Source organism: Onychostoma macrolepis, chromosome 02 (genome assembly GCF_012432095.1).
Source record: "Onychostoma macrolepis isolate SWU-2019 chromosome 02, ASM1243209v1, whole genome shotgun sequence".
NCBI lineage: Eukaryota > Metazoa > Chordata > Actinopteri > Cypriniformes > Cyprinidae > Onychostoma > Onychostoma macrolepis.
The window spans coordinates 7885952-7912849 of record NC_081156.1 but is presented as its reverse complement, the minus strand read 5'-3'; the positions used below and the strand labels follow the sequence as shown (position 1 = coordinate 7912849).

The window sequence follows — 26898 nt, the reverse complement described above, 5'->3', positions numbered from 1 at the left end:
TAAGGTCACATTTATCATAATTCTGCAATTTTTTGCAGGTGCAATACAGTCATTTCAATAGGAATCCACACAATTGAGAATTTTGCATGAGGGTTTCAGTTTTCACAGACTTTTTTCCTTAATGAATATCCTGTTTCGCTCTGAAATACATATCATTTGGGGGTAGCACTTTATTTTACAGTGTCCTTGGTAGGTGGTAGGTGATTTCAGAGAGGCTAGCAATAAGCATAAGATCCCACCCTCCCTGCAAATCACTCTCCAAAGCCACGCCTCCTCCAAAACACATGAACCAGAGGCTAACCAGCGACATGATTAGAGACGCTGTCAGATTACCTCCTGTCTCATTCACTGGTGAGAAAACACTACAGTGAAAAGCGCATAATATTATAATAATAATAATCCATTCTCGCTCGCTCTGCAATAGTATAATGGAATGCGCTGCTGACGTATCATGTCTGTGTGAACAGGGTGCCGAGGGATGCAAGTACATACGCTGACAGGCAGGTAGAACAGCCTATTGTAGTCCTCGGATCGAGGAATATGTTTGGACGAACATTTTATGGTCCTACGCCTTCCACAGATGATAGATATAAATGCATGTAAATACATTTAAACCACTGAACTGTGTGAGTGCTATCGGGATGTGAAGAGACTTTCAACCAGCATAACAAAAAATGTTTTTGAACCAAATCACCGACCCTGCCTTTAAACATGTTACATGTTCTTAAGATAGTAATAACAGCAAATTATGCATAATTACATGCAATTACCCTAAACCAAACCCTAATCCTAATTCTAACCATATAGTAAGTACATACTGTTTATTTATTTTAGCAAAACATAAAAAATTATACAAATAACTAGCAACAATTTATTTATATTGCAAATAATTCATCAGGCAAGTTATGAAGAGATCTTAGGTTATTTTTGATTTTGACATCTAATAAAATTGTTTGGCCAGTTTGATGCTTCACTGAATGAGAATGATATATCTGTAAACAAGAAAAAATCATCACATTTATTCAATATCAAACAAGAGTTGAATGTACATCTGCAACGACAATGGGGTCTTAAAAAAGACTGAAGTGAATATCAACAGTGTTACATCACACCCACTTTCGTTCCAACCCTTTTTATTTCATACTTCATATAATAAATTATTTAGTGCCAAATACTGAGATATGTTCTTAAGACATCGTGTTGACACGTATGAATGTTATTGATCCCTGACAAAGTCAAAGCATTTTCTTTTAAAAGTAAAACAAATTACATACTAGTCCAATTCACTCCAAATTTGTGCAAGACACAACTTCCGTTAAGCTAAAAAAATAAGGAAGCTCCTTTTTGTACATTTACGTTGGCAAAATACAACTTCCATGATAAAATCCATAACTGAACACATCATTCACAAGTGGAGATGTGGTGATTACGGGTTGAACTGGCTTTCTTTACACCTGGTACTGCAAAATATATTTTCTTTAGTTGTCATTCGTACAACAGTTATTTGTGCAATAGAGAAAATATAAGGCCTGAGTCTGGGATTTTAATTCATTCTTTTCATTTTCTGGATCACAGTCTTTCCAAGAAGGGAAGATTCACCTGCGAACTGGTTGGGAGAGTTTTCAAAAGTCCTACAAAAATCAGACATTGGCATGTTTATTTTTTTTTTTTATATACTGTACAAAGCTTTTGGCAGACGTAGATGATGCCAGTCTTGACACTTTCTGCTCACTTCGAGCAGTTTGATCAGTACGACAGAAGAGCTTGACCAGACCGTCAGAGTTTTTACTAAAAAAAACAATTCATTGTGCCGTTGACTTGTTGTCGTCTGTGGATGGAAGATGCAAAAGAAGAAAACGAAGGAAAGCGAACATTCTTGGCTCAGAGGCTGGTGATTAACTGCATCTGTCCGTCGCTAGCGGGGTCGCCCTCGGGGACGCCGGGGCCAATGCAGCCCTCGCTAGTGCCTCGGCGGCTGATCTGATAGTAGGAAAGCGGTTGAGTCCCATCTCCCAGGTCGGGCAAGCTCTTGTAGCACTGTTCCTCAGTTTCACTTTGGGCGGATGAGCAAGGAGAACCGTCGCCGACAATGTCGGGGGATTCGGAGGACTCAGAGTCTCTGAGATTGGGCATGCTTGTGTACAACGAGTCCCTGTTATTCGGCGAGGGCGCGTCATCTAACTCTTTCGCGCTTTCCTCATCTTCTTCTGCCTTTCTGCTGTCCTTCTGCGACCTGGCGGCCTTTTGAGCGCTGTAAAGGAGCGAGTGAGTTCGTTGGGGCAAAAGCGGGACCTCGAGGGCCTCCCGGTCGTTGGGGTGGAGGAGGAGCAGCTCCAGCGCCGGGTGGCTGGAGGACGGTGGCAAAGCGGAGGTGTCGGCAACTGTGGCATCATCTTCACTCAGGTTTCTATTCCCGACACCCCCGTCGAAGGTCTCCTGCGGACCCCGGTGGCTGCTGTCGGATGCCGGTTGGCATTTTGAGCTGGACTGATCTTGCGGCGGCCGGCGAGGCCTCAGGTTGTTGTGAACCAGCTCGGAGATGATCATCTTCTCAAAGGCAGCGTCATCCAGACTCAAAGCGTCAGCGGGCGGGCAGCACAACGCGGGGTCTTCGTAGTCGTCCTCTCGCTGTGAGTAACTGTTGTTGAAGTTGTCGTTGAGAGGGAGCGTGTCCATGGTGCTGACGTCACGGCTGTGGGTTAGCGAGTGCTGGCCTGAAATAAAAACAAAAATTCAGTATCGCAAAATTGTTAGAATTATTAAGTGGTATGACAGACAATACTAGGTATTTGTTACTATAAAGGACACGGGATTTCTCATCACACTCATTACATGCCAAATGCCAACTAAAAACAATGTATCAAAACAAGTGCTGTCAAACGATTAATCGCATCCATAATAAAAGTTTTTTTTTTTTACATAATATATGTGTGTGTGTGTACTGAGTATATTTATTATGTATAAACAAATACACACACACAGTATATAATTGACAATTTTAACCTATTTTTCTTAAATATATACATGAATGTGTGTGTATTTATATAGACATAATAAATATACACAGTACGCACGCATATATTATGTAAACAAAAACTTTTATTTTGGATGAAATTAATCGCTTGACAGCACTAATTAAACTAGGGCTGTCGATTTAATGTGTTAATTTGGTGCGATTAACTATGGAAAATAATGTGTTCAAATTATTAATACAGCTCAGATCTGTACTGTCATCTTTCAGTTCATAATATGAGCAAAAAAATGCCCCTGTATGGGTTTGTCGTCTTATATTATATGATATAGTTTAGCAATATAACACGAGCAAGAGTGCTGTCCCGATCTGCATGATTGTGAATGTTATACTGTTTATATACAGTAGTTCAATAAACAAGTTAAAGTGTTTCATTTTAGACTCAATATTGTCTGTTTTGCTCAATTCCATACTTCCAAACAAAGAGCTGTAGACAGCAGTGTTTCGTTACTGAATGAATCCTGAACGAAGCGAGTGAGCCAATGATTCAATGACTCATTCATCATTCTCAAATCAGTTGAATGATTGAGTGAATCACATTTACTACGTTTCTGGGTCTGGGAACATTTCAGTTGCATTGCTGTCTATGGAGGGTCTGATAGCTCTCCAATTTCATCAAAAACATCTTAATTTGTGTTCTGAAGATGAACAAATGTCTTACGGGTTTGGAACGACATGAGGGTGAATAATTAATGACAGAATTTTCATTTCGGGGTGAACTAACCCTTTAAGACAGTAACGTGCTACCACCTACTGGTGGTTAAGTTAAAAAAAATCATATTTATTGTATCATTTAATTTTTCAATTATTTCAATAATTCAGTATTATAATCCATTTTTTTTTTTAAATACCGAATTATTATCATTATTTATGCAACGCGCAAACAAAATATTTATTTCTAAAGCTATTTTTTGTTATGTTTATTCAAAGCTTTTCTCATCTAACACAACAATGACTTTAAATGATTTTTGGAGGGTAATTACTCAGCCCAAATCAATCTGCGAATAACTTGTGATTAATTCGATTAATCAATCGGCAAGTCATGTAGCGAATTCGATGAAAATTGTAATTGCTTGACAGCCCTAATTAAAACCTAAAATATTAAATTAAAAGCATAGAGATGCATGTTGCTAAACAGATACTGTTCAAACAAAATGTTCAATGTTTCATAAACTAATGTTTTTAACACTAATAGCAAGGCAGCCAAAGAACCTCTTGCAAAAACACAAAACAAACAGCATTCTTTTTTTCCACAGAAAAAGCATGAGCATAGACACAAAACATGCTGTAAATGTCTGCATCGAACACAACAGAGATGAAAGCGTGTTTATGGAGCACACAGATGCCAGTCCACAGATCACAGAGCGAAGGCGAAGAGTGCAAACACTCACATCATGTGTGTCTGCTCAGGCTAGCTGACCTGAGAACTGCCCATGTGCCAAAAGAAAAAGAGTGAAACAACGGCTTTTTTTAAAAATTGCAGCGAAGACAGAAAAGTGAGAAATCACCAAGCAGAAAGCTTACAAACTTCAAAGGTCTGAATTCAGTCCATCAAGATCCACCACCCATTTCATTTCACTCACAATTTGAACAAATAAATAACATTAATAAAGAAATATGCAAGAGTCAAGACTTTTTTAATTAATGTTCCACACTTGAAAGGTTGAAAGTAATTTTCCCCATAAATTAGGGTTAGGGAAAATGTATTATTATGAAAGTTTATCATCACGACAGCCTGCGATTCCCTGATTTAAATCTTTAGGTTATTTAGATTTATTAGAAAGAATAGAAATATTTAATAGAAATAGAAATGAATATATATATATATATATATATATTCTCTTTTCTTTTTTTTTCTTTCTTGCACATCCCTACTTTTTGCATCTTCCCAACTCCAATTCAAATTATATTCAAATGTCAATGTGTAAAGCAATAAAGATTTTTAAGTCAATTTTTTTGTGAGCGAATCTATCAGAAGGCTGAATGCAGGATATGGCAGGAGTAACAGGTTTAGCACTCAATCTTTAAAAGAAAGAAAGAAATATTGGTCACACTTTATTTTGACAATCCACTTTAGACATTCCACTAACTACAAGTACACTAACTTAGTGCAGCTACATGTCAACTAACTCTTTTTAATTTGCAACTACATGTCAACTAACTCTCATTAGTGTATTAGTAGACTGTAAGGGTAAGGGTCAGTAGAATAAGTTGACATGAACTTGCAAAGTGTAGTCAGTTAGTAAAATGTCTAAAATGGACTATCAAAATAAAGTGTTACCTAATTTTCTGCTTAGGCCTGCAGTATATGAATGCATAAACGCCTCAAGTCATAATTACAAAGCAGTATGAAACAGCAGTATTTCTCGACTAATAAGAATAAATTGGTGATAGAACTGAAAGTGTGGAAAATCATATGAACTGCTGTTTCATGTGGAGCATAGGATGGATTTACAGTTCTGTAGTTTGAAATAAACATAATGTGAAATACACGTCTGTGTTCTGCTGTGAAACAGGCATCAAAGAGTTGAAAGGGAGGAGAGAGGGACCGAGGGGAGAAATGAAGGACTAAAATAAAGCAAACAACCATAAAACATCATCTCAGTCCAGATGATTTGCATTTGTTGGTACTGTCTGGAGAAGCAGACCGAATACTGTTGGTCAAGCTGGAAAGCAGGGATTCTGGGAGAAAAGCCAGGCCGGATCTTTGATTGCTCAGCGTCGCAAATGCACAAATGCTTTTCCTGCTGCTGTTTGTCTAGAGCGAAGGTCTCAGTCTGAGCGAGCTGTTCAGATGCAATTAGAAGCATTTCTTTCGTTCACTTCCGCTTCAAGCATCATGCAGAGCGTTCATGCTGCAGTCAGCCCTGAGACACGACTAGGAAGACATTACACTGCCATAATAAATCAAATATTTACATTCTATTATTGTCCATATGCCTGTAAACGGCACTGAAACTGTCAGCGTTTCTAGTTTATGCATTTCTATACTATTTGAGAGACTGACTGATTACTCAATTTATTTCATTGAATTATGTGAATTTACATACTCTACCATATTTCAAAGTACATAAATAAATACATATCTACGATATTTGTATAATTTATTAAATTCGGGTCTCCTTATTCTATAGAAACTATATCACCATGCACTTGTTTTATGCTTGAAGTTACTTAAAATGTTGATTTTGTTTTATATAATACAGTTTAAAATGGCAAATGCTGACTGAGTCTACTCAAATTAATGAATAAAAGGCCATATAAAAATTATTAATTATTTTTAAATATTTAATAATTATTAAATTATTAAAATGGAAAGTTTTATAATGTGTGATTTGATAAGATGGCTTGTTTGTACATAAAACAAAGATTATTGGAGTACATTTTACAAGAGCATACCATCTCAGTTTTTGTACTTCGAAATTTCACATTTAATGTGTTTTTTTTTTCTTTTTCAATTTCTGAGTGAAAATAGTTTCTACACCATTCTTTTTCAGTGCATGCTCTTTTCCATATAATGATAATGCATGGTGATCACTGGCTGTTCCCCTTCAATTTTGGGTGGTTCAATAAAATATGTATATATTACATTGAGATTAGGGTTAGGGTTATGCATTTTATGTCCGCAAATAAATAAATAAATGAGAGGAATAGATAGCACTGATAATAAAATAACTGATATAATATATATTATATATCAGTCCCTCCAGGATTTCACGATTTTTTTGTGTGATTTTTGCGATCAAAATGACTGATTTTGTGGTGGTAATTTCCATAAATTTGTGACAAATTTGCGATTTTATTTTTCTTTTAAATTATGATATCACATTTACCAAATGAACTCAAGTGAAGTCACCTTTATTTATATAGTGCTTTTAACAATACAGATTGTGTCAAAGCAGCTTTACAGTATCAAATAGGAAAATAGTGTGTCGGTAGTGCAGAAGGACAATAGCAAACACTCAATTTTCAGTTAAAGGTATTTCATTACTGAATTCAGTGATGTCATCATCCAGCTCAGTATAGTTCTAATAGTATTTGTGCAATCATGTAGACGCTATCGCTGGAAATTAAGTGTCCCCAATAGGGCTCCACGATTAATCGCATGCGATTTTGAACCAGCTGGAGTTTATTAAACGTGCAGATTATGTATTATGTTAGATGCACAATATTCACAAATAACAAACAAAATGGTTTATTTTGGTCTCTTAGTCAATTCTGAAACATTTTAACTTTTAAAACAACCTTAGGACCCTTTTTCCACCTTACCTATGTAAACATTAACAAAGAAGTATTGTAGCTGTACATACTTCTTGTAAATCCAATTCATACATTTGGTATTTTGGTCTCTTAATAAATTCTGATATATTGATATTTATATATATATTATATATTGATATATAAAAAATAGAAAGGGAAAAAATTTAATAATTAAACAACACTGCGTCGTCAGCGTTGGTATTGTATCAGACTTTACTGATCAGTGTGCACTTAATGCACTTAACATTATATGAAATTCAAGTTCAAATGGAGTTAAAGTTTTTGACCAGAGAATGACGGAGATGGAGTGTCATTAGAACGGCTGTTATCTGAGGCAGCAAGTGCATCGCAATATATGCTTTCATCAACTTTTACAGGTTATATAACGTTTATTGTAGCTATATGGGCGCTTAGTTTTTCTTGTTATTTAATAAACTTGGTCAAAATCTCAAATTAAGCGCTTATGCACCTGATATTTAAAACGTAGTAGGCTATATTGTCTAGACGGCAAATAACCTTCTTCTCCGCTCTTCAAGCACACAAAAACATTAGCCTTTACAGACATAGTGTTTGAGTAAAGAAAACGCTGTACTATTCAAACATCAATTATTTATTTACCCTTTCATTGCGAAAAAGCAGAGATCTGTCTCCTCCAGGCTGTGCGCGTAAATCTGAATGGAGGCGGGTGAAGTTACGAGGTTTCGCTGAGAGATGCATTACGAAGTTTTACTGACAAGCTCTTTTTAATGCTTATCATTGGTTAAACATTTTTAAAACCCTCTGATTTAAAATAATAATTTTGTGTTATGTGAGGTCTTTCATTTATTTTTTTGCGATTATTTTGCGGTTAAATGACGAATTATGCAGGATCACAAAAAAATGTGACATTTTGTTTATTTTGCATTGTATTCAGCGATCGCGGAATCGCGAAAAACTGGAGGGACTGATATATATATAACACTGATATAATACTATAATTACAGGCTGCCCCATGAACAATATACATCAGAAACAAAAAAAAACAAACAAAAAAAATGCTTGAATGAATGAATGAATGAAAAAAACTAACTTTTGTTTGAACTTATAAAAAGTGTTTGTGCTACCTTAAAATATAAGGTTTAGTCAACTTAGTTATATTATTAATAAAAGTTGTATAAAGTGACAACTTGGAAATTTGTGTTATCTCAACAAATTACATCTGGGAAAGTTCTTCTAATCCATCATTCTCAAAAAGTCTGAATTAAAAGGGTTAATGAATAATTTCGAGGTAATGGTATAAAAAAGCAAGAGATTCATGCAGCTGAAAGGGAGAAAGGCATTACAGATTCTGTCCTGTGTTAATCGTGTGAAAAAGCCTGGATTTTTCCAACCCACATTCCCAAACGACAGAAAGAGACCTGCTCCTTAAAGCACCTGGAGAGTGGAAAGCTGGAGGAGAAGGGGTGTTGCAGACGATGGTTTCGGCGAGAAGGTTGTTATAGCGGGTGTTAGTGTCGTGAGGCCTGAGGAGAGGGTTAGTTAGCAGATAGTTGCCCGTCATTCCTGTTGAACAAATAAAGAGAGGAGAATGAGCGTGAACAAGAGAGGTTTAGAAAAACAGAACAGAAGAAGACAGAATTACGTTTGGTGCGATGCGATTGCTAAAGTGAACTGAAACAGCCACTCGGATGACATTGCTATGCGTGTGAAAAGCTGCTCTGAGTGGATAGAAGAACAAAATGTTGACTGATCACATATTTCAGATATGTGAACAGAATGGCCCACCAAGCAAATGTTTTACTTGGACACAAAAATATATCTTATCTCACGAGAACCGATAAGACGTTCGACTTTCAGACACTAATATTTACAAATATGACTCTGTTTACAGCATGCATCTGTCCTGATGCCAGATCACAGCTAAATCTTTTCATGTAAAACACTTTTACATGAAAACTATTACATTTAGTTCTCAATTTTAAGTGTACCAAAGAACACCGGGTAAACCAAACTAGAGCACATTACGTCAGTATGACTCAAACTCACTCTCTCTCTCGCTCGGTCACGTCTAACGGCTCGATCTGACCACCAAACTCTCATCAGCAACACTCGTGCAAAGCCTAAATAATGAATCTTTTTTAAAAAGCATCTCTAACCTAAGACAAAGACCAGTTTTATAGTGTTTGTTTAGGTGTAAAATCAATATTTTCTTTGCATTTATATTTGTTTGTATATACATGCCTATGCACTTTTCACAGATGTATGCATGCATACATGCATTTTTAATTATGCATGAATGTACGCTGATACATTTACACATAATTGCTTATTTACTTTTTGAATGTAGTTATATAAATTTCTCTGTTCATTTAGTTTTCTTTATAATTTTGTGAAAACTTTATACTGTTTAGATGGAGGCTTTAAATAAGCCCTCATGGGTTTTTTTACTCTCCCTGCACTGTATATAAATTGCATTCTCTTATTATTTATTTATTTATTTTTGCAAATTTTAAATAAAAAGAAGAAAAAAGAAGGATTTCATGTAGAGTCCTAATGAAAAGAGACTATTTGCACACAGATCCAACAGAACAGACCAAACAGCTCAGCTCAGCCTTTCAACAGAAAAAAGAAAATGAAAGAGAAGAAATAATAAAATATCTGGCTATGCATTTGGAGCCACATGTTCTATTAAGGAGTTGTGCTTCTATATAAGAGTTTAAACCTGTATGTAGTGTGTGATAGAGAAAACCTTAAAAAAATTTTTGCAGTGCTATATATATTATAGATAGGACGAGATGTCATGGACAAACTGTATATCACTAAGTTTAAGAAAGAAACATTGGTACACCAATTAAGGGATGTTCATTTTAACCGGTTAACCGTTAACCGACCGTATAGAATTTTGACCGATTATTACAATCAGTTAAACGGTTTAAAAAGTAATTTATTATTATTTTTTTCAGTAGGCCTAATTTATCAAAATGTTTTAAAAGGTTTGCTGCATGGTTAAAATGCTACGCGTATAAAAATTGCGTTTTTAGAGAAAAAAAGAAAGAAAAACATAGACTAAGTCGCGTATGTCGCATTTTATTATTTCATTTAGAAATAGGCCTAATGCTGACGCGAAATATTTACAAACTTTATAATAAACACTGTAAACATAGCTATAGGCTATTTTAGTTCCCCTCACTCCACAACAAATCCTTTCAATTCAACAGTATTTAGAAAAAGAACAAGAATTAAACGCATAAGAAGCTATAGCCTATAAACCACAAGCCAAAACAAATTAATTTAGGCTAAAACGAAACTGAAACCATTCGACAAAATCCAACGTTTCCGTATTCGCGATGTATTTGAATGCCAAAATATTATTTATTATGTAGCTACTTCACTCGCGTTCCAATATCCACATAAAACAAAATGTTTTGCATAACATCAGGTCGGTACGGTGAGAACACTTAACGGCACAGATTTTACTACATATTTAAACTGAGCAGTGTGTTTTTTTCCATATGTTTGACTGACTGTATTTTATCATGATAATGAACAGGCTGCATTATTGTCAAGGGAGCAAATCTTAACTGTGCGTGCGCATGTGGCGCCGGCGCAATCACTTGATTTTTTTCCTTCTAACAGTGGAAGCAACTACTCCTCTCAGTCATAAAGATAATCGGAATTGTAAAAGGTTTGCTTTTATTTGTGTACATTCACAACACACAAAAAAATCTCTGTGCTTTTGTAAAATAGGCCTAAAGAAAAATAGAATGCTGCTGTCTGCCGTCTGTTGCACAGCGCAAAACTGAACCGAAACTCTGCATACTAGGCTACTTGTTGCAGTTTTTTTCTTTCGTTTGCTTAATTCATTATTTAAGTATGGTATAGGCCTATTTATTTGTTTTATAAATATAGTCTATATACAGAATGTGATGTGATATGATGACCACGTGAATCCTCATGTTCTGTTGTTTGCTGCTTTTTGCGCATGTAAAATTAATCCCCGGAAAACAAATGTTATATTAGCCTATTTTTTTTAACAGGTCACAGACGCTTAGCCTTTCTAATTTAATTCAATTCTAATTTAAAATAATCTTGTCGGTTAACGGTTAATAATCGGTTAACGAACGTTGGCTGTCAGTTAGGAAAAATAACCGAAATGAACACCCCTACAACAAATATACCTTCATTACTCGTCGTGTTGCTAGAAAGAAAGAGCAAAATACGTCTTAATGCATACAAGCGTTCACTTTTTAAATAATCAATGGCAATTGCAAGCATTGTTCACTTTGAATGTTTTGTGCTTTAAAATAAAGGCATTTACATTTTACATTTACATTTATTTTTATAAGACAATGCATTCTCGCTGTGGTGGATCTATAGAAAACAATTTTATTTGCATTCCTATCATGAGCTATTTTTATATTAGATTCAGCTTATTTTCTCCCTTCAGCAGTGGTGATATCTCCATTATAGAACATATAATTTTTCCATCCTCAGCTCAGGATTAAATTAATGTTAAGCTTCCCTGCACATGCGCTCGTAAACTAAACCAACTAAACTAACCTATAACCACAAAACTCACAAGATTTAATCCCCTGATACAGTAAGTTTATATTGAGTGTAGTGGCTTCACTTAAACTGGGTTAAATTTGTTTGAATTCGTCAAAATGAAACAGATCCTGAGTTTGTTCAATGCACTTTGTGACCACAGGCTGTATTCACCAACCAAATAAAACTAAAAATAAATAATGAATGCATCCAAAGGCAAACGGAATTTGTTACTATTTACGCTCATTAAAATGAAGACAGAAGGATATCAAATAATTATAACTTTCACATAAACATATCTGGAACAAGCCTATAGCATCTATAAAGCCGCAGTAGCGTGTGTGAGAGCCCAGCGTTTCATCTGTTACCTTGGTTTAGAGTGGAAGTGCTGTTGATATCTCCGGAGATGAAGGACGACTCTGACTGTTTCCTCACAGTGTCGTTCCACATCCTCCTGATGCGGCTCTGCAGCGACACAGAGACACTTTCACTGATTAATGCGGCTAATATTCATGCAGCACCAGCAAACAGATTTGCAGTGTACTATTAGAGGGACTATTAACACCACATGTGGAATAAAAACTGCAAAAGATGTCTAAACAACACATTCCGAAGATTATATCTGCTGCAGCTTCACAAATCCCTCACGATAATTACAATAAAAATCCATGGAAAGCGCAAACAGCATTCTGCGTATCCTTCAATACTTACCAAATTATTATACTATTAGTATTAAAGGAAAGTTTCAGTACAGGCTAAGCTCTATCAACAGTTATTTGTGGTATTTGTTTGTGGTATAATGTTGACTACAACAGAAAATTGTGTTGAACCCTTTAATTTTCTGTAAGGTTGCTTTAAATAATATGTGTATTGTAAAAAGAGCCATACAAATAAAAATGAATTGAAGTGAATTTGAAAACAAGAAAAAAAAAATTATGTTACAGTAATGAACTTATCTATGGTCTAAGACATTGTGGAAGGATTTATTATGAAGCTTTATTTTTGCAAAACACTTATTACAGTATATAAACTGGTTAGTTATTATTTGAGCTTAAAAAGTTGTATAAATCATCATTTTGAGATACTTTTCTAAGTGGATGAACATCTGTTTATGTATTGAAACATATTAAGAATTAAATAATATACTTATATTATTTCATTCTTTTTGAAAATATTAAAAATTATTTTATGGATTTAACATAAAGACATTTTATGGATTTAATCTCACTTTATTTACCAGCGTGTTTGTTAAAAAAAAAACAACAACAACAAATCAATTTTACATGTCAATTTACAATTTTATATGTCTGTGCTTAATTTTTCATGCTGAAATTTGATTATTAAACGTGCTTTTACATATACACACACATATATATATATATATATATATATATATATATGTGTGTGTGTGTGTGTGTGTGTGTGTGTATATAAGGTGAGTTTGTGCTGTGTAATATCATACTTTTCTCTGCACTACATTTGATAAAAATGGTTATTCATTATTTTGCTGTGAGTAAACAGATATCCATTCAAGAACCTAATCGATTTCTGATTCATGAGCGAGCTAATTCTTTTCACTGAATCTGTTGAACTGGCTCAAATGTGAATTGGACCGATACAAATGTAGCTGTCAGCTCATGTCAACAAGTCACTGATTTAATGATCTGTTCGGGACGAGTCTTCAGCTAACGACTTGCTGAATTGTTCATTTCTGGCTCAAAATGAACAGGAAGCTCCTCAGAGCTTTCTAAACAGCCGGATGATTGATTCTTTAACTTGTCCGTTTAAGGGAATCAATCACAACCAGACAGCAAAGAGCAAACCTTTACAATCACTACTGCAGACAAGAGAGAGATATCAATAAAGAAGAAAAAAACATGCCCATTTCATACGTTCATTCAGATGTACCTGTGTAGCAGATGAATATCGAGCGGTGGACCTGGAGGCGGAGGATTTGTTGACGCTGTGAGGTCCTTCAGAGGGAAGAGCAGTGCAGCACTGAGACTGCCGCAAACACTTGCTGTACTCTTTACGCACCTGAAGACACAATCCAACAGCAGCTCCGTTAACAGCCGCAGACAATACACTATTCACAGCAAAGGAAAGGGTCGGAGACATACAGTATATGACATATCATAAAACCAATTTGTATGTTTTCTAATCCAGCTTTCTTTCAGCCAATGACATTGCTAGACGGTAATGAAATGTGACGGCCAATTAGATATAATATTTTAGTCACATATTGCCTTTTGTGGCAATAACACACTGAAAATACCATTGAAGACTTGTCCTCCACATCTGAGCAAAAACCTCAAAATTACTCCAGTAAAACGTTTGCAGATTACAAACCCTTTGAATTACAGGCATAACCCTTTATTAGCAAGGTGTTTGCATAAAATATTCTTCAAATATTCATACTTTTGCCCTGTGTGAGATGTATAATTCATCTTATTCATTTGTGGACATACTGTATTTACACTTAAGATGAATACGGATTAAAAAAAAAAAATGTGAGAGTTGCTTAAATGATTCATTTGGATTAGACTCGTGGTAAAATGCACCACATGTGCTGTTTAAATACAGACAGATGCTGATTCTGCAACAGATGTTATTCGCTTATCTCACTAGCACAAAAACAAGATTTAATATTCCTTGAAATGAATAAAAACCCAGAAGGAAGTACAAACACAGAACGTCATGCATACCTGCAATAATGAAATATGTTACGTAATACAAATACACTTTATGGATTTAATCTCACTTTATTTACTAGCATCTTTGCTGCTGGCCTTCGATTATAAAATTCAAACAAACAACAAATGTCAAACTTTATTTTAAGACATAAAATTGTATTTTTAAAACATTTTAAAAATGTTTTTTTCTGAAATGAGAGAGTTGAACTTGTTTATTATGATATCTGTAAAAGTGAGTTTTTTTTTTATTTGCATTTTGTTTTATTCATTTCGTACTGTGTATGGTATTAAATGGCCGTAAAAGTTATTTTTTATGTATACATTAATTTTATGTATACTCCTCACATGTAATGCATTCTGTGTTTCTGTAAACAAATGACCTTCTGTGTGCAAACATACTTGGCAATAAAGCTCTTTCTGACTTCTGATTAAACATATAATATAAATAACATTCATGATAAATAATCATCAGCAAAAGCTGGCTGGTCTCACTGTGAATCACTTTAAATTGGAGCAAGAGAATGTGAGGAACTTTATTTAAGAAAACATCCTTTAGGAAATGCATTTTTATGTACATCAGATGACCTTTCACTCACAGATGGGCCTGAAATAAAATTAGACTGCAAACACTGCTCCGTGTTGATTTTTATCTTTTAGCTATGTATTCAAATTTGTAACATATATTTAAGGCTTATAACCTCTTAAAACGGGTATTTGAAAAAGACAACCTTGAAATCGTCTCCTGACTTGTTGACAAAAACAAAATCATCGGGCATAAGCTCAAAAGATTTGAATTTAATTAAATACGACAAATAAACTTTGCAGCCAGAAAATGCATTATGAGCCAACACTTAACACATTCAGCAGCCATCAATGATAAAGAATGTGGTGTCTGACAAACCGATTCCTTCAGTACAGTATGTCATGGGTTTACCTTCTTCTGCAGAAGACAGTGGAAGATGAAGATGAACATCCCTTGTAAGGTGTTGAAGATAGAGAAGAGGTACGCCATGATTACTGAAGAGTCGTTCAAGAAAAACAGGCCGAACGACCACGTCAGGCAAACAAGACACAGCGATGCAAAAGCACCAAACACCCAGGACCTGAAAACCACAGAATTACAGTTATAAATACATTTATAGCCTTTTTTTAATATATCTACCCAGGCTCACTGGAAATACGTGCCTCTACCTACATTTCGGCAAAACTCAAAAACGTACCTAAACGTACGAACCGCTGCAGTATCCAGTTGAAATGAACACTAGAGGCAGTAAAACTCTTGGCAACTTTTATTCCTTTTCACACAAAGTATGATTTACAGGGCCAGAGTTTCTATTAAGAAAGCCACATTTTCACACAATTCCTTGCAGAATATTAAGTTATGAGCAAAACGATTTTAACATGCTGTGAGATTTGAAAACTGATACTGTTGAACGTTAGTGTCACATATTATGCAGCTTAATATGAATGGATTTTCTAATTCAGATTTCCTCGGCGATACGATACTGCACTTGTGAGCTGAAGCCTGTGTATAAGAGAAATTAAAATAGCGCAAATGCGTTTTTATATCACTTTTGCTTTCGTTAACTTGTCATAGCACTTTCTTATTATTTCTATTTTGTTGGTTTTGATTGCTTCTATTGTCCTCGTTTGTAAGTCGCTTTGGATAAAAGAGTCTGCTAAATGACTAAATGTAATGTAAATGGTAATGTTAACACTCTCAGGTAGGTTTAGGGTAGAGTTTGGCGTAGAGTAGGGTTCCTCAATTAGTTTTTGCCGAGGGCCAAATTCAGCCAACAATACCAAGCCAGGGGCCACTGACCTACATACATATACATATAGATACAGTTATGGCCAAAAATATCGGCACCCTTGGTAAATATGATCAAAGAAGGCTGTGAAAATTATTCTGCATTGTTAAACCTTTTGATCTTTTATTAAAAAATTCACAAAAATCTAACCTTTCATTGGATAATAAGAATTTAAAATGGGGGGAAATATCATTATGAAATAAATGTTTTTCTCTAATTGGCCACAATTAACGGCACCCTTTTATTCAGTACTTTTTGAAACCTCCATTTGCCAGTTTAACAGCTCTAAATGTTCTCCTATAATGCCTGATGAGGTCAGAGAACACCTGACAAGAGATCAGAGACCATTCCTTCATCCAGAATCACTCCAGACCCTTTAGATTCACAGCTCCATGTTGCTGCTTCTTCTCTTCAGTTCACTCATTTTCTACAGGGTTCAGGTCAAAGGACTGGAATGGCCAGCAGAAGCTTGGTTTTGTGCTCAGTGACCCATTTTTGTGTTGTTTTTGAGGTTTGTGTTTGGATTTTTGTACGGTTGGAAGATCCAAACATGGCCCATTATAAGATTTCTAACAGAGTCAGTCACTTATTGATTTTTTATCTGTTGGTATTTGATAGAATCCATGATGCCATGTGTCTAAACAAGATGTCCAGGACCTCCAGCAGAAATATAGGCCCACAACATCAAAAATACAGCAGTATATTTCATTGTACACATGGAGTACTTTTTATCCCTGTGTTCACCAAACCCATCTTGAGTGTTTGCTGCTAAAAAGCTCATTTTTTAGTTTCATCTGACCATAGAAGCCAGTCCCATTTGAAGTTCCAGTCGTGTCTGATAACTGAATATGCTGGAGTTTGATTTTGGATGAGCGAGGACAATTTTTCTTGAAACCCTCCCAAACAACATGTTGTCAGACTGTGTCCCAGCGTCTTGTGTTTCCCCTCCTCTCGTGGCCTTATTTGGAGTTCCTGTTCCTGTCCTTGTTTGTCATGTTCATTAGTTAATTAGTCCCCAGCCCTGTGTTATTAATTATCTAATCTCCCCAGTGTTCTTAAGCCCTGTGTTTCTTTGTCTCAGTGTTCGGTCTTGTAGAGTCATGTGAATGTCAGTAGATTGTTGTAATAAAGTCCTTTGTTCCGAAGCTCCACGTTTCCTCGGCTCCATCGACTACGTGACACATGTGGTGATGTAGGTGCTGTTTGACAATTTTTTTTTTTTTTTTTTTTTTTTTTTTTAAAGGTTTTCTGACCACGAGACTATTTTTTTGCAATTCTCCAGCTGTGGTTCTTAGAGAGTCTTTAGCCACTCAAACTCTCCTTCTCACCGTGCATTAGGACGATATAGACATACGTCCTCTTCCAGGCAGTTTCCTAACATTTTATGTTGATTGGAAATTCAAATAATAAATAATTATTGCCCTGATGTTGGAAATGGGAATTTTCACTGCTCTAGCTCTTTTGTTAAAGCCACTTCACTAATTTGTGAAGCTCAATTATCTTTTGCTGCACATCAGAAATATATTCTTTGGTTTTTCTCATTGTGATGGATGATTAAGGGAATTTGGGCTTTGTTTTCCCTCCTATTTATATTTCTGTGAAACAGGAAGCCATGGCTGGATAATTTCATGTTCATAATCACCCTGGAGTGCTCATAATTGTGAATATGAATAGGAATATACTTCAGAGATATTTCACTCATAAGAATTTCTAGGGGTGCCAATAATTGTGTCCAACGTGTATTTGAGAAAAACATTTATTTCATAATGATATTTCCCCCCCCCCATTTTAAATTTCTAGGGGTGCCAATAATTGTGTCCAACGTGTATTTGAGAAAACATTTATTTCATAATGATATTTCCCCCCCATTTTAAATTCTTATTATCCAATGAAAGGTTAGATTTTTATTTATTTATTTTTTTAAATAAAAGATCAAAAGGATTAACAATGCAGATTCATTTTCATAGCCTTCTTTGTTATCTTTGGCCATGACTGTATATATATAAAATTCTTATTACAATTATTATATTATTGTTGCTTTTGTTAAAATAGTCACAAGATGGTCACAAGATAAATGTTCAGATGTTTCATTCAAACAATTACGACAGCAACACGTAACAATAAGCGACATGGAATTCTATTTTAGAAATGGTTTTTATTTTCTGCAGCATCACTGATTATAATAAGTTCTATTGTATTTTGTTGTGTCGCGCCGCACCGCTCGCATGCGGTGTAGACACGATGTAAGTTAATGTCGCTTTCTGATGCTGCGTTTGAATTTTCATGACATATTATTTGAAATTAGCGCGGGCCAACCATTCTTCTCTCCCGTGGGCCACCTATTGAGGAACCCTGGCGTAGAGGGTTTGTTATTTTCCAATACGATAGAGCATTAACCTTTTAGTGACACTCACCAGACATTTGAATTCTGAACAATACGTACCAGAAGCAACGTAATAAAAATTCAGCAATATGTGCCTGTACTAACGTAATAAAAACGCGCCAAGGTCACGTCTTGAATGCGTGTTTTAATGCCACTCACTGGATATTTTACTTTGAAACTGCCACAATAAGGTACGTAATATCCGTGCAGCAGAAATGTCGCCACAAGCACTTCCAATAAGCCTGGGTTGCTTTTGCAAGCAATATCATACAATATCTGTTTATAAGAGCCAAACCCTCAGCAATCTCAGCTGGTCGTAATGGTTCTAAAGATAAATAAATAAATTTGTATATCTCTGTTTTCATTTAATTATGACTTTCATACCATTAAATATAATACTATGTAAGTCAATGGGTACGAGAAACTTGTGTTCAGCAAAATAAATAAACTCATACAGGTTTGGAACGACTTGAGGGTGAATAAATGATGGCAGTTTTCATTTTTAGGTGAACTATCCCTTTAATGTCAATTAACAGAAGTTAGATTGCATTAGCTTTGTGTGTTTCTGAATTAGTTTATAGCTGTTTTAGGCATTTATTAATCTCATTGACATCATTGTTGATTATAATGACTGCATTAAGTCGGTGAGGTCATGCTGAGCAAAACGCTGCTGATTTGAGTGCTATTGAGCTTATTTCCTCTCCGTCAGTGAGTCAATTAATTGTCTTTGATTGGCTATTGCATTCATGTGCTCTGTTTTACTCCCAATACACAAACACAAATGAATCATTAAAGAGAAGCAACTCGAAAGAATCATTTGTTTGAGAACAGGACATTAATTTACAAAGCAGACCGATGAAAAAAAACAACTAAATATTTTTATAAATTCAAGCCATTCCTACGATTAGCCCACCCAGATACACACAGCAGTGTATCACTGGACTCTTTCCCATAAGAGATTCCAGCAACTATTTCTGTGGCTCAAATGTCCTGAACGGATGATCCCTTCAAATGGACAAGACAAGAGGAGATTTCACGGCCCCCAGATGCAAGTTTAAAAGTAATTACGACTTTGGGTCCAATAAAACATCTTGCTTATCATACCATTGTACGGCCCATCTGGAAATATGCATTTAGTTCCCAAGGACAATGTTTATAAGAGGGTCAGACTGTGCTCTCATTGCAGGAAGCAAACGAATTAGTTAATAACACGGTGCTTGAAAAGTTAACGTTTTCTGTAATTATTCCCATAAACCCCAATTAGCTGTATTTGAGTATTTACAGGTCCAGCTCCAGATGCAACCTCTACCTTGTGAACCGGTTCATTCAGCGACAATGCAACGGCCACGCTGTTGTTATTAGCATCTTGCCACTTTGAATAAAGCAATCAAGATGACAAGTTGCGACAACAAAATAACTGAGTTCTAAACATGAAAGAAAATGTCAGAACATAAAATTGTACAGCTGCTAAGCTTGCACGGCAGTATTGAAGACCGAGCTTACCGTATGCTCTCCAGTCGGCTGGAATCAGGTTTCATAGACGTTGAGTGTTTTACCATCTTGTACATAGTCACAACCAGAAAGATGAGATTGAGCTGTCGGAAAAGATAAAACATATTGAGAAGACCACACAGCTTTCCCACAGCTCTTGGAAATCACGTTTGCAATTCATCATTCAGATGGCAGATTTGTCAAACATCATTTCATATTTACATTCACATTCCTAAAAGCACCGTACAACGATCTTTCTTGGGATCTGTGATCACCAGACTATTAGACGACTGTCAATGCAATTAAAAAATAAAAATAAAGCACCTTTTATGTTGGCTGATCTGAACTACAAAAAGCATAGCCTTCAATAATTCAAAAAGCAGACAGCGACTAAAAAAAACCCGCCAAAATGCAAGAATGCATGACCTCTGCTGGGAGTTTCCAAGACATCTTATAAACTATGGTATTATGCATGGACCATTTGAAAAGGTCTTGACAATTTTCTATTTTTAATAATTCTTAACATGACAATTAAACTAGATCTTGGATGAAGATGTGATTCAAGTCAGTACAGAAGCTTGTAAGAACGCTGATATTTCGAGACATAAACTATCACCCAGAAAATAAAGTGCTACCATTTGTTCCTAATTTTGATCATAAAGATTATCGGAGACAAACTGCGCGTAGGCGCCTTCTCAGACGAATGTAAGTCATAACTTTGGCCCTGAAAATGTCTGCTTGCTGGCAAGAGCTTGTGTTTTTCTTCACCGCCCTGAACATGGGAATGTAATTCAGGCTGACCAGAGAAGACCTCTTAAAGAAACATACTTCAGGAAACAAAAAATGACTATCATCAATATTAAATATGTGAAACAAGAATAGAGCACCTCTATTAAAAGAAGCTTGTCTTAATTCAGTTGGTGGTGACAAAGGTTATTTAGCTCTTTCCGAATTTCCCCCTGTATATAACAACAATATCCTGATTTGAGAAGCTCTAGTTTACTTTCTATCAAATTCTCAAAAACACAAGTCTAAAATGCCATTAAAAGTAAGTGGTTTTAAACTTTATTCCAAAATGTGGCTCACATATTGAAAGTGTAGCATTCAAGCACTGACTATGTGTATAGGTTAGTAAAGCACATGTTGTTAGCTTAGTATATTGTGTTTGACTTCAATCCAAAATGAGAAAACCTAAATTACAAATAAGTGAGCACATTTAGCTTTGCATACAAGAGAATGAAAAACACACATCTGGTTTATTTCTTGGAGGCACACACACATATGTACAGAATGCAGCTAGAGAGAGAAAAAGAATATGCCTTTTGAAAAGAAAGGCACTGAATTCCTTGCTCCGTCGATCATCAACACAAACCACATGTAAACACCAAAGAATTCAACTCAATTTTTCAGAGCCTTTCAAATAAGGAGCGCCCGCTCAAAAACAGAAAGAATTACAGAAAAGGGGGAGATGAAGACAAAAAGCAAGCAAATTTTGAACAATTGCATATTGATTGGTCTAAATCTATGTATACTTTGCATTTACTTGTTGCATTTGGCAGTACAAAAGTAGACTTGTTCGCTACTTCTATCTGACCTATCCTAAGCTATTTACTTACTGCAGAATATGGCACATAAACATGCTGCAAATTTATTTTTCTCTTTTCATTCACTTCTAATCCTTATTTTCACATCCAATATGGCCAAAAAGAAAAACACAGTAGACCAGATATATTTTTACTTGTTAAAATGGAAGAAATCATTATGTTTTTCTAGTTCAGTAAATAACTTGTCGGTGAATTAGACATTAATGGTCTGAGCGTTTGTACAGAAATGTTTTCTTGTGGATTTCAGTTTTTATCTCCTCACATTCAACTTTAATGGTTTGTTTTTCTTAGGCAAGGTAAGGCATGTGAAGTTTATTTAGCGCATTCCCCACACACCAGTTATTCTGTTCGCCTCGGTGTTTGTAATAAATGATGTTTGTAATGAATGCCACTCTAATTAGTTTATTGTATACTCATATTCTTCATTCTTGTTTTGTATACAATATAACTATACAACCCATGCGATTTATCAGTGTGTTTTTTTTCCCCTCACCCAATGCAGCTTATATTCAGATGAAAATATTGTAGATGTGCATATATCAGTACAAGCATTACCTATTGTTCTCTTGCTATTTCTAGCACCACGCTGAACTGTTAACGGTTATTTTGATTATGAATTATTTCTTTGATAAGAAATTTGATTACATTTTCTGTATATAGTGGGAAAACATGGTTTTCCACATCTCTGGACTCTATTTGGTGCAGGTCCCTCATTTAATATTGGCTTTTTCACCCGTTTTTTTGACCGCAGGGCAAAAATTGTTTGTCTGAGAAGAAATAGCATACCTGTCTTTATGATTTAAGGTATAATTCATGCCTGCCGGAAGTAGGAGATTAGAAAGGAGAAACAGGTCAACTGACACAAGGAAAAGACATGGGAGGATTCATGGAGTGAGAGAGAGGTCGGGTCTGTTAGATCATTGATTGTGATGCTGTTGAGTGTTGCTGCTGAGCCACCAGGAGCCGCTTCGCTCCAGCATGGGTGAAGAGGCCAGGAATGCATTTATAACACAGCTGGGAGTGATGACACAGATCTGATGAGACGGCCAGGCACGGCACAAGACCAGCCGAAGCACCTCTGCGCCTCCCGTCCTCCTCCTCCATCTCACCCTTCCATTCCCCAAAATAGACCCACATCCACAAGTTTAATATAAACCAGTTTGTGTTCAGACACATGTTACCCTGCTAGCTGACTGAGCCTGTTGAAGTATATCTTAGTATTTCCTGTTGAAAGGAACAGGGGGGGATCTGCTTAATTGTCATGAAAATGTCACACAAGATATTTCGCGATAAAGTGCCCAGCATTATGATAATGAGAATTTGAGGGAGAAAGTAATGTCATATTTAAATAAATGGATAAAGAAATTGTCCTACACAAAAGGTTTTAGCTTTGCTTCTGGGGAAAAAAAATGTGACCTAGATATGCGATGCACCCATTTGTTTTAAATTCATGGTTACAGAACGGCAGGAGGAACATGGATGTATTAGGTGTAACCGTTTCTTGCTCTGAAAAGCCGCTGCATGCACATTTAAAGTAAGTGTATGCCTAAATTAAACAGCACTGACTGCACACTTCAGTATCTCTGCATTTCAGGGCATTTCATTTTAGAAAGTAGTGTGGATTTTTTTTCTACCTTTCATTATGAAACAGACATTCACACCAAGCTAAATTATGCCATAATTCATCACAATAGTTACAAATTCATCTCTCCATAGCTGTATAAGTCCCTACTTGTGACAGTGGAGAGCACTCCCTTCATTTTTCCACATTTTGTTATGTTGCAGCCTTAAAAGGCTAATTTAAAATGCTTTCATTTGTGATTATTTTTTAAATAATTATTACTGTATTTAACCCAATAATGACAAAGCAGATTTGTGGTAACTTTACAAATTAATTAAAAGGCAAAAACTAAAATATGACACTGATATGAAGTTTACTTGACGTTTAGCTCAGGCGAATCCCATTTCTCTGGTTTATGTTGTGTGTAGCCTTTGATTCCAGTCCACGTGTGGCAAATTCAATTGATTGGACATGATTTTGAAAAGCCCACACCTGTCTATATAAGGTATAACATCTGTAAATCAGCATATTAGAGCAAAAACCAAGCCATGAGGTGAAAGAAAATGCCTGCAGAGCTCCGAGACTGGATTGTGTCTAGGTACAGATCACACATCTGCTGCATTGACTGTTTCCAAGAGCACAGCGGCCTCAATAATTATTCAATGGAAGAAGTTTCACTCTATGAATGAAGTCTGACCAGTGGGAATACAGTAATCATAACGGACCAACTAAAATAAAACAGCAGAAATTATCAACCAATGGGAAGAAAGCATATATTACTGAGCTATTTGAATGCAACATACATTACCAAGACATGCGAACAAAACATACATTCAGTTGGAACTGTACTGAAGAAACTATAGACACAATTCAACACGTCGCAGAGAACCACAACACCATGAAAATATGGCAATTAAATTAAAATTCCATACACTTAAATAAAGGTATTCATGGGAAATGTGAAAAACTTACCATAATGATGAACGTAACAGGGCCAATGAAACTCCAAATGAAATGATTATCAACCCTCAACCAACAGCTGGAAAGAGGAAAAAAAGAAAGAAAGAAAAACACCATAGAAGCAATTACTTAAAGCTATGAACACACTGCAAAGTTTTGAGAGTGACAACCACTTTCATTGGAGGGAATGAATTCCCCAAATCAGTGTTTCCCAACCCTGTTTCCAGAGGCACTCCACATTTTGGATGTCTCCCTTCTAACCCATCAATTTCAGGTCTTACTAACGAGCTGATGAGTTGAATCAGGTGTGTTTGATTAGGAAGAGGTCGAAAATATGCACTGTTGGTGTGCCTCCAGAAGCAGTGTTGGGAAACACTGCCATAAAATATTGCTTTGTTCAGGCTGCCCCAAAACTTGTGATGTTTGTTCGACAGTGAGAACCACCGTAATATTCTATAACTTTATTCAGAGATTTCCTCATATGGTGAGATCTACCATTGGAGAAAGCGTTAACGGTCAACTTGGATGTTATGACCAAAATACTGTTTTATCACAATGTAAGTAATTTTATTTTACAGTGACAGTATATATACCAAAATTTAATGACGAATTCAATACAATTTTGCTAACATAGCAAAAAACAAGTAATTTAAGTACAAAACTCAAGTTTTCAATAAAGCAAAGATACAAATAAAGTAAGCAATGAAGCTTATCAGCAATCTAACACTAGTATCAAGTAACCAAGCAAATATTCAGAAAAAGGTTACACTTTATTTTAAAGTCCAATTCTCACTATTAACTAACTATTAATGATGACTTTACCTCAAACTCCTAATTTGCTAATTAATAGTTAGTAAGGTAGTTGTCAAGTTTAGGTATCGGGTAGGGTTAAGGCATCTAAAATATGGTCATGCTGAATAATGCATTAATATGTGATTTATAAGTACTAATAAACAGACAATGTGCTAGTAATATGCATGCTAATAAGCAAGTAATTAACAGTGAGAACTGGCCCCTAAACTAAAGTGTTACCCAGAAAAATGTATACTTATTAAAGCTGGTTTTCTATTGTCAACATTGTTTAATACTAACAACATTAATGGAGAGAGGCAGGTCTGTATCTGCATTTAAACTGCAAGCTGATATCAATAAACAACGTTACTCACGCTTTCCTCGTCCCATAGCTCTTATAGTCGATGGCTGCTGAAATGCCAACCACCACACAGGGGAACAGGTAGCCAGATGCGTAATAGTATTTTCGTCTGGAGAATTCGCTCTCAAAGACCTCAACAAGCATGAGGAACAACTGAACGGCCTCCAAACACATCCAGGCAAATGTGGCAAGAAAGAAGAAATGCAGAACTCCAGCAATCACAGAGCACACGATCTGAGCAGGAAGAGATAAACACAAAGAATCAAACAAACCTGCCTATGGTTTGATGCCAAAAATTATAGGCAGCTCACTAGTTTTGAAATAAGCCCTCTTCACACCAGAGTGCAATAAATGTACCCACCGGAGGTTCAGTCATGTTGATGCCCACAAGAAACAGAAGCTCTGCGATGAAGAGGTTGATGCAGAGGTTCTTATGGATGGTGTTGCGATCACTCTGGAGGCCGCGGAAGAAGCAGAAGGTGAAGATGCTAATGGCAAGGCAGACAAGTGAAATGGCGATGCCCATTCGTGTGATAACTGTCAGCAGGAGCTCGTGAACGCTTCCCACACCCTTGAAAAATAAACATTAGCATTAACAGTTACTTAACTCGAACATGTCACTTGTCAGAATTAAAAAATTATTTTTGAATGTGTAGAGCCCATAAAAAAATGCAAAAACGCATCTTAAACGTGCTAGTCACACATACAGCGGCTATCTTTCATAGGCTTTTCTATTATTTACATATTAGTAACAAAATGCTGCAGCAGCAGTGATCACTTCCAGTAGAGACAGCTATTGACTACAAAGGTATCGTTTTTGGGCAGTTTCGTAAATCGTAGATCCATTGCCACCAATGGTCTGTACGATCAAATTATCTCACAATGCTTTTGAGAAATGCAGCCCTGGTCTCTTATGGTCTCAATTGTTGGTCCAGGAGGTGTCCTTCCTTTTCAGCCTTATGCCGTTTTTACACCAAAATTACCTGGAACAATTTGTCCCAGGAACTTTTCCCCCCCCAGACCTGTTGCTATCTGCGTTTCCATCGCGATCTAAAGTACCGAGAGGATTAGGCAAATAGTCTGGTGACGTAAGTCTGCATGCGTTTCTCAATACCAATTAGCAATGCAAATTACGGACTTGCATCGTCGGTAGTTCGGACTTCGCAAGTTCAACTCGGGAGTTGTAACTCCGGTAATTCTGCAAACAGCAGCGTACTTGATAACGTCAGTCAGCTCGCCTTGGCTACTGCAATTTTCCTCACTGTATTTACAATAAGACGAAATATGATATCAAACACCATTCCCTCTTTTCATTTTCATTTAAACGTATTAATAGCCGCAGAGATGTAGTTCAGGGAACTTACATATATTACAATGAAACTAAATATTAGCCTATATCAAACAGTATAGCCTCTTTTCATTTTCAT

The 26898-nt window shown here is 36.0% G+C and overlaps 1 protein-coding gene across 3 annotated transcripts in view; it reads right to left on the bottom strand.

Moving 5' to 3' along the window:
- Window positions 1–999: 999 nt before the first annotated feature.
- The window catches only part of LOC131553523 (adhesion G protein-coupled receptor L2-like), a 129267-nt gene continuing 103368 nt past the window's right edge, over window positions 1000–26898 (bottom strand). Inside the window, exons 13-22 of one of the 3 annotated variants that reach the window (XM_058798266.1) lie at window positions 25833–26042; window positions 25485–25705; window positions 24331–24397; window positions 20206–20297; window positions 15443–15611; window positions 13724–13852; window positions 12184–12280; window positions 8705–8833; window positions 4423–4458; window positions 2579–2714 (exon numbers count right to left, since the gene is read on the bottom strand). In XM_058798266.1, the coding sequence (XP_058654249.1) occupies window positions 4424–4458; window positions 8705–8833; window positions 12184–12280; window positions 13724–13852; window positions 15443–15611; window positions 20206–20297; window positions 24331–24397; window positions 25485–25705; window positions 25833–26042 (1149 nt within the window). In that variant the 3' untranslated portion in view covers window positions 2579–2714; window position 4423. Of the gene's footprint in view, window positions 2715–4422; window positions 4459–8704; window positions 8834–12183; window positions 12281–13723; window positions 13853–15442; window positions 15612–20205; window positions 20298–24330; window positions 24398–25484; window positions 25706–25832; window positions 26043–26898 lie in introns of all 3 variants that reach the window. The other 2 variants (XM_058798252.1, XM_058798261.1) reach the window with 2 other exon arrangements.